This window comes from Dendrobium catenatum, unplaced genomic scaffold (genome assembly GCF_001605985.2).
Source record: "Dendrobium catenatum unplaced genomic scaffold, ASM160598v2 fragScaff_scaffold_88, whole genome shotgun sequence".
NCBI classification, from domain to species: domain Eukaryota; kingdom Viridiplantae; phylum Streptophyta; class Magnoliopsida; order Asparagales; family Orchidaceae; genus Dendrobium; species Dendrobium catenatum.
This window is the reverse complement of record NW_021318550.1, coordinates 1-8,895: the sequence shown is the minus strand read 5'-3', so window position 1 is coordinate 8,895 and position 8,895 is coordinate 1. Positions and strand designations below refer to the sequence as shown.

Genomic DNA, 8,895 nt, shown 5'->3' with positions numbered 1-8,895 from the left:
TAGCTATATCAATCGAAGAATAATAAGTATAATTATCTTAAAATAATCATTTAAAATGTCTTTGTTCTTGAAAAGGCAGTCCAAATAGAACACGAGAAGTACTCTTCTGACTGGAATCAGTGCTAAACTTGTCAACCTAGAAGTACTAGGCAAAATCCCTGACGAATTACCAAGCAAGATGCAAGGTGCACAAGTGGGCTCTGTCCTCTCCTAAGTGAGCGCTAAGGTTCTAGAAGCTGAATAAGAATTGTTGGTCTATAGGTTATATGCTTTGAATGAACTATTAAGAATGAATGGCCTAGACCAAGAAATTTGCTTGTCAAAGTTTTTTCGCCATAGTTTGAGAGTTTAGACTTGGTATCTACATTATTTAGTATTTATACCTTGATAGTACCATCATTCAACCTAATTTGACTTAATGGCATAGCTTGATATGATATGCACTTAATTTGTTTGATAGAATAGATTTTATTATCTTTTGTTAACGGTATAATTAATACATGTAAATATTCATGGAATTCACTGTAGTTAATCGAAGCACTTCTTTACATTTTCCTTTGCACTAAAAAGAAAAAGTAAAAATTAACAAATCTTTTGTGCTTTGCTAGCACATTGTGCTACGAAAACTATGGATCCTTCCTCCCTATCCTATCCCCCTCAGTTAGTCTTTACGACTTGTCCTCGTAGTTGTTCCCTGTTTTACTTTAATGCATCTTCTCACTTCCTAATCTCGTGTAAATCCCTGCAGTTGCATACATTAGTCTGGGTTCTGCATTTTCCATCAGTGCAGCATTTTGGTATAATTTGGTGCATGAAGCGGTCCTGCATCATCTATAATGTTTCACTAACAAAGCTGATCTTAAAAATTTTATCAGGAAACAAGAATTGAAGCGTGGTGCAAGAGTAAACAAATGAGGTTGGGCTAACCATTTAGGGGCTAGTTGAAGACTGAAATGATTGTAGTGGACATACAATTTGCGTTGTGGTATTGGGCATGCATCCATCAGCTGAATGAATCAAGTTTAACTGATGTTAAATTTTGGTTTTCTAATTAAAACATGTTAGCCTAAATAATTGTGGGATAAATCAGATAGAAAAGTATTTTCTGGGCCACGGTCAACCGAATCTGAATTGATTTAGGATTAGCTTTATGTCTAATGTGCCATCCACACCTCAATATCTATTTCCAAGGTTCTATATAGCCATTTATAAAGCATTCTAGTGTTTAGCTCCATGATAGATTAGTGACTTTGATTTCTTACTTCAAAATGTTATTTACCATAATTTGCAGCTGGACCTCGTGAATTTTTTGTTAATATACTTGATCAGGCAGATTAACTTTCAGTGTCCGGACAATATTCTGCTATTTTCTTACTAGAATGAAGAATCTGCCATATGGATGGTGCCTTTGTTATTTATCTAGTGTCTCTCTGCTTCTTTTTGTAGGAGAAGAATGTCCAACAGATGGAACTGCCTTTATTTTTGGATCCGAAATTAGGTCAAATCCTAAATCTGCACGTCAGCATGTAAAATTCCTCCATCAACCTTTTTTTTAATTATTTAAATAAATGTCGTTTCTGTTATTTTTTTGGCACTCTTTAATCTGCGTTTCATCTTCCTTATTTTTTCCAGATAGGTTACTGCCCACAGTTTGATGCTCTTTTTGAGTTTCTCTCTGCCCGTGAACATCTTCAATTTTATGCAAAAATAAAGTGTGTTCCCGAGAATAGAATAAATAATGTAAGAGGACAAGTTCGCTTGTTAACTTTTGACTCTCAGTGCTTTTTTGTTCATTATACATATTCCTTATTTATGATTATCATTCGGCATTTTTTTAGGTTGTTAATGAAAAGTTGGTGGAGTTCGATTTGTGGAACCATGCGGATAAGCCATCATGTACTTTAAGCGGTGGTAACAAAAGAAAACTCTCTGTTGCTATTGCAATGATTGGTGACCCGCCAATTGTGATCCTTGATGAGCCATCTACAGGTATGTGCAATTAATTACTAAAAACAATTTTCTTCTGATTGAACTAGCTGCTCTTCTTAGTAAGGGCTTAGTCTAAAAATCAAATTAGAATAAAAATGATATGTTGATCTCGAAATATACATCACCAAATTCAGCGTGGAAATGAGCCACAATGCAATTCAATTGACTCAGTATGGTAGCCTCAAGAGATCTGTCAACGCCGCCATCAAAGCCTTCTATTACGCATGAAGTTGGGAGGGGGTAAAAACACACAATGCACGAAAGGAGATTTACAAAGAAATTCGCACCCACATATTTTCAAGACACATATGTGCACAACTATATAGTAACAATAATAAATAATACATTTATGTATATGTATGAAAATAATTATATTAATGATAATAATATACATCTATATTTATTTTAAATATTAAAAATTCAATAAACCATTCTTTATAAAACGTATACAAATATGTAAATAAGATATAAAAGTAATATTAAAATCTCTTTATTATAAAATTGAGCATTTTCACAAAAAAGGAAAAATTAAAAAGCATTTCAGGGGGTGTCTCCTTTCATATTCTATATTGTCAATAGGCCCATTTCGATTTTCTTAATAAGAGTACAAATTTTGGCTGGTGAAAATTTTATTTGGTGACAAGTAAAAGGGACTGAAAATTTAAAAAAAAAAAATAAGACAGTAAACTCATGAAATCGCTCTAAAATGAGTGAAGGGAAAAAATAAAATAAAATGAATAGAGTAAAATTCCCCTACAACTAGCTTAGGCAAGAACATTGTGACACATAAAATTGTAAAACGAACCCACAAGCACTCACTGAAAAGTATTCAGAGGTGCACGGAAAAAAAGTTATATGTAACCAAAAATCCTATTATATGTGCATGATAACAAAGTTGCGTGCTCATTCTTATAAAAATAGAGTCATCCAAAATTCAGAAAAGAAAGTTGAAACTGAGTAGTTTTAAATGGAGGACACATCTTTTCAAGGCAAAATCATATTGAAATTAACCTAGGATACATGGACAAATGCATACCACTACGCATCTAGGCTACAATTTTGCTAATAAGTGTGTTAATTCACCACAAGTAAAATCATATCTACAATTCAATGAACTTGTCGGTGCCAGTTAGAAATTAGAATATCAAAAATTAAAATCATAATGGCTTCAAAATTTTTGCACAAATTTTTTAAATAAAATCGGAGTTAACTTTTAAAGCATGATTCACTTTAGAAAACGTGTAAACCCATCCTTGGGCTCAAACATCTGATCATTTTTTTCTTACATGTATTCAAATTAGTCTATAGGTGTCACACCCCAGTTTGGCCTACCCCTAACAGTCAATCTAGAGTATAACAGAGAAGGAAAATCTAAACCGATTCCTTCTTACTAACACCCATGCCGAGCCACTACTTTCAGAATAGACTGAGTAAAAAGAAATCTGTATAGACTCTCCTAACTTGCCAACCTATCAAATTCCATAATTAATAATGGGAAGCATGTAATGTCCCTTAATGAACATCAAATATAATTAAAGTAAATACAGAGCTATACTAAAACTTTTAAAATTTGCTTACATACCCAAAAGTCTATACAGCTATTATTTAGATCTCCTTTAAAATCTCTTTGTACAACAAAAGGAACGGTCACCTCTCTCCTGCCTATTGCCCTACGGGCTCATTTCCCTTACCTGCAGTACAACCACTGTTGATGAGCTAAGCTCAATGAAATATAAAATCAATGTATAAAAATTAGTAATAACAATTTTAACAATTAAGAAATGCTTAACAATGCTAACGTAGTTAAAACACATATTGAAATGTCATATGGAGTATAAGAAGTGCCTAGGCGTATTATTCATCTTGCCAAAACTATTCAACACTTTTAAACAAGTTATATAATGGCTATAGCTTTTGCACTTTTACGTCACCTTGTGATGTAAAACATAATTGCATGGATGAGTTGCTTAAAGGAATTTTGCACGCTTAATATTCCAAAGGGAAAGACAAATACGGAGCTCCGGCGTAGTCACTTTGGTGTTGGGGAAGAAGTGGACAGCAGTTGGAGTCTTCCGGATGAAAGATACGGTGTTGGGAAGCCTGCAGAAATCAGCAGACAGCAGTCCAGTTTCCTTGGACATCAGTTTTTTATTTTGGAAACTCCTCAGGACAGCAAGGGTTTGGGCCTAAATAGTTGGACAACAGGTTGTGAGAGAGCAGCCCGTAGTTTGGAGATTTTAGGCGGCCGGAATCCAGATTTTCCTTGGCTGGAATTCTGGGACAGCGGGGAAAAACTGAACCTTTTGACAAATGGATGTTCCGTGGAGGAAGGGAAGAGATAGGGGAAGCGGGCGGCGGGTCCAAGGCAGGAGGGAGGGATTAATTGATGCTTAGGTGGAAAGTGGAGAGAGAAAGAATTTGAATTTGATTTCAAATTCAAATGGGAGTTGGGCTTAAGAGGGAAATCCAAGGTGGAGCCCAATCATGGGGTCGGCGGCATTAAGAGAGGGAGGAGGATTTTGTGGAGGGATTTAAGAGCTTCCAAAATAATTCATGGGAATTAGGAAAGCTATCATGAAATCCAATTTAATTTGAATTTCAAATAGACTTGAATTTATGCACTTTCCTAATTAAGATTTGCAAATAAGAAAAGTTTTTGAAATTTGAATTTCAAAATTCATATTGAGGTAATTACTTTCCTTTTCTCTTGGAGTTAATTTAGGAAGGGAGTTATGATAATTGAAATCATCATAATGGAATGGGGGCAAGAGGGAGGTGATTAAGGAGTCTTAATTGAGAGCATTTAATGACAAAGGAGAGAGAGAGGGGTTAGGCATTAAGGAGGTGGGCCCAAGCAATTAAGGTGATTGGGGACATAAATCTGAAAATTAATTTCAGATTTATGTTGATTGAGAACCTCTCCTAAATTAGAGGGGGATCATTTAAGAGAGGATTTAAATTCAAATCTTTGACTTTTGAATTTTAAATCTCCACCTAAATTGATGGGCTAAATTAGGAAAGATTTTATGATGAAATTGAATTCAGATTTTGGGAGCTATGGGGGAAAGGGGCCGCTAGTTTTGGTGGTGCTAGGGGACGGCGGGGAAGGCACATATGCCCCTATGGCTTACATAGGACGACCCTCTTAAGTGAGGGTAAAAACGGAAAATTTATAATAAAAAAAATAAAATTACAAATGAAATATAAGATAATGTGGGACGATGACAGCTATCGATCTTCAGCTCCTCGGATAGGCATGGACGGTTGGATGTCCGTATCACCTTGTCTTATAGATATGATCATAAATCCTAATCTTTAAACAAAATTCTCTGCAAATAAATGGTAAAGTTGATACGGCTCACTACTAATAGTTACGAAAATAAAATTAAAAGCTTTATGATGAAAATTCATTCATCAAGAAATCCCCGTGGGCTGCCCTCTCTATAAGGTAGGATGATTATAAGTCTTGTTCATTGGGTGTTCAAATTTCATGTTATAAGTGTTAGATACGAGCCCGATTCATTGCTAGTGAATTGCATATTCATTAAGGCTTTTGACATAATAATCTTCATGTAAAGATAAGAGCAAATGTTTGTCTCAAATTATGTGTTGCTATCATGATTATTCGATGATATTGAAAGATAAATTTATCTTAGATCTAAAGATCATATGCTCAATTTGAGATGTCTCGCCCATTTAAGTAGACGATAAACAACATGAACTTGATTCAATTAGTACTCGTTCAGGTTAGTTATCAAAGAAGTTTGAATATTTTTAAAAACTCAATGATTAAATTAACTAAGCCCATAGAAGTCAACTTATTAATTTGTATTCATAATAATTTATTTGTTGTTTTACAAATAACTTGTGAAAGGCTTTATATTAGGGGTTGAATGGTTTGCTTGTATACTTTTCAATTATTTTTTTTTTAAATACGGCTTGTGGCATTATTAATTTAATGTTAACTTATGATATATTTACTTATTTGGATGTGTTTCATTCTGCTTGCTTCTTTATATTTTTCTCATATCATTTTATACTTCCATCGCTTTCAATTTTTATTATCCACTTGCCCAACGTTGTGATGTTTGCATCTATGTTAGTGCTTCGTTAAGAGTATATTGAGAATGAGAGCCTTCATAGATAAATACATCTTCTCCTTCTCAACTCATATGGATTAATGCATCAGTGAACACGATTTGTGAGCACTTCATCTTAAACCTTATGGCACTTTCTCCAGCACACTGATCTACTAGTTGAACGTGGTGCATCTTCTCCTTTTCAGCTTGCCTACAGTTGATGCGTCATCCAAGCTTGTTGCACATCTTCTCCAACAAGATGCGTCCATATCCTCCTTGTGTCATTAATACTTATGTTCAATTCTCAGTTATTTTGTGTCATGGTGTTAAATGATTTGATATTAATTTCAAATTTGTTAAATTGCTATCCGATGATGGTTTTAGTTATCAGAATGTTGTATCTGTTTGGTTTCATTACCCAAATCAAGCTCATGACTAAAAAACCAAATATTTTGAGTAATACTCAATGGTGATTCAAGAAAAAATCATAACAAACTAACTAGAGTATGGTCCTTAACAACCTCTAACCAAATACAAAAAAAAAAAATTATATAAGCAAAAAATTCAATCAAGAATATGTTGCTTACGCTCAGAGTTACCATACATACGTCCTCAACATTAGCTTAGCATGGATAATTTAAGTTCAACTAAAGCTCACAAGGTCTCATTATCATTTCAAATGTATCCACAAAATCACACTGAAAGATCTTTGGTTAATAAGGATATTTTAACATACTTCATAACCAGGTAATTATGTCCTAAGCCTAAATACTTCTCAATAACTAAGTTAATCAGTTGTAAGACATAAGGTGCACTAAATGAGGTATGAATTCCTCTGCTAGTCAAGGTCGGTTTAATATTGGCACCTTATGCAAGTCTTTAGCCCAGGTTTATAAGGTTCCCTTAGATGATGCAACCACTAGATTCTTTCGCCAAGCAAACAAGATCATAAGGTCCCCTATGATGGTAAAACCTCTAGGTAATGTTTTATCAAACATTCATTTGCCTTAAACTATAATTATAGATAGTATCATTTGCTTTGATAGTTATTACATAGACATGTGGAAAATAATGTGCATTTGTGTTTATCATTGAATCCCTCTTGGCAGGCATGGATCCTATAGCTAAGAGGTTTTTGTGGGATGTCATATCTAATTTATCAACCAGACGGGGAAAGACAGCCGTCATACTCACAACGCATAGCATGAATGAGGCTCAGGCGCTCTGCACAAGGATAGGAATCATGGTACACGTTTATAAAAGAATTTTCTTTCGGTAATTTTGAAAACGATATTGATTTACTAATATTGTTAAGTAAACTTTTTCATACTTAATTTGAAGGTTGATGGAAAACTCCGATGCATTGGGAGTCCACAGCATCTAAAATCGCGCTATGGAAATCACCTTGAGCTAGAGGTTTGTTGTAGCTTTTTATGATGTCATCCATTCAAGTATGTAATTATCATTTTCATTTTTCAGGTAAAACCCACTGATGTTGGTACACTCGAGGTAGATGACTTGTGCAGAAGTATTCAAGAAATACTTCTTGATTTTCCAAATAATAGTAGGAGTATTCTTGGTGACCTTGAAACTTGCATTGTTGGGAGTAGTTCAGTTTCTTCGAAGAGTGTAGCAGAGATTTCTTTGACAAGGGACATGATAATTTTAATTGCACGCATGTTTGGAAATGAAGAATCAATTAAGACTATAATATCATCTAACCCTGTTTCTGACGGAGTGTTTGGTGAACAGTTGTCAGAGCAGCTACTTCGGGATGGTACTGTTTTCAATTCATTCTCTCCAATGTAGACTTTTAAAACTTTCAACAAAGTCCCGTTAAAAGCATCTTATTCTACTTGGCGTTCAAGCTTGCTATCCATGGTTTAATTTCTTGTTAACTTTAAAGGTTATACTTGTTTTCTCTCTCTCCCTCTTCGTTAATTTCAGGAAATGGAAATGTAAATTCTCTTTTCCTTATAGGATTCTTCCTTTTTAGAAAATCTGCACATCCTGATCCCGAGTAAATTCACCTTAGTCCTTAGTTATGAATCTATGTTTTAAGTATCATTTAATCCATTTTGTGCTCATCTTTTTTTGTATTCGAATTATTTTTAGTGGCTTAAATGCCATTTATTATTTAGGACTTGTTTGATATTTTTATTTTTTTGTTTTTGCAAATGACGAGACAATCCATAAACAATCCCTTATTGAAAATGCCAAAAATACCCCTAAAATAAATGTTATAATACCAAACTATTCTTAAATAATAAATGGCATTTAAAGTTCCAAGAGATAAGCATGTGATAAAGTTCCAAGAGAAGCACTCTAGAGAGCTCTAGAAAAGCAAGGAGTTAATAATACTTATATTCAATTTATTAAGTATATGTATACATGAGTTGTTACTTGTGTTCAAACACGAGGTGGTTTGACCAAGTATATTCTTATTTCTATTGGATTACGTCAAGGATTAGGTTTAACTTATATCTTTGTATTCTAGTCTTAGATGTTCTTACTAGACATCTGCAAGAGAATGCACCCTAGTGTATGTTTTTTAATAATGATATTCTTCTTGTTGATAAAACTAGAGAGGGAGCTAATGGTAAACTTAAATTATGAATGCCAATCTTAGATTCTAAAGATTTTCGTTTGAGTAGATCTAAAACTGAATAAATGAAGTGTAATTTTAATAGTAATAGATTTGGTGAGGGGATTGCGATTTTGGGCGATCAAGTCATTAAAAAGAGTACACGTTTTAGATATCTTAGGTCTATTGTTCAAAGTGGTGGTGAAATTATGTGGATATTATTTGTAAAATTCAAGTTAGATG

At 33.9% G+C, this 8,895-nt stretch overlaps 1 protein-coding gene across 1 annotated transcript; it reads left to right on the top strand.

Moving 5' to 3' along the window:
• The first annotated feature begins 1,364 nt into the window (after positions 1-1,364).
• LOC110094598 (ABC transporter A family member 1-like) lies at positions 1,365-7,892 on the top strand. The gene is made up of 6 exons (XM_028696833.1): positions 1,365-1,526; positions 1,633-1,740; positions 1,839-1,989; positions 7,178-7,314; positions 7,410-7,484; positions 7,548-7,892. Exons 1-6 carry the CDS (start codon positions 1,380-1,382, stop codon positions 7,875-7,877), a joined length of 948 nt encoding a protein of 315 aa, XP_028552666.1. The 5' UTR covers positions 1,365-1,379; the 3' UTR covers positions 7,878-7,892.
• Positions 7,893-8,895: the final 1,003 nt, after the last annotated feature.

Coding starts and splice junctions, on each gene's coding strand:
- LOC110094598 (XM_028696833.1), top strand. CDS start 1,380: ATGAAGAATCTGCCATATGGATGGTGCCTTTGTTATTTATCTAGTGTC. Junction 1,741..1,838: donor CCGAGAATAGAATAAATAAT/GTAAGAGGACAA, acceptor GCATTTTTTTAG/GTTGTTAATGAAAAGTTGGT. Junction 7,315..7,409: donor GCACAAGGATAGGAATCATG/GTACACGTTTAT, acceptor CTTAATTTGAAG/GTTGATGGAAAACTCCGATG.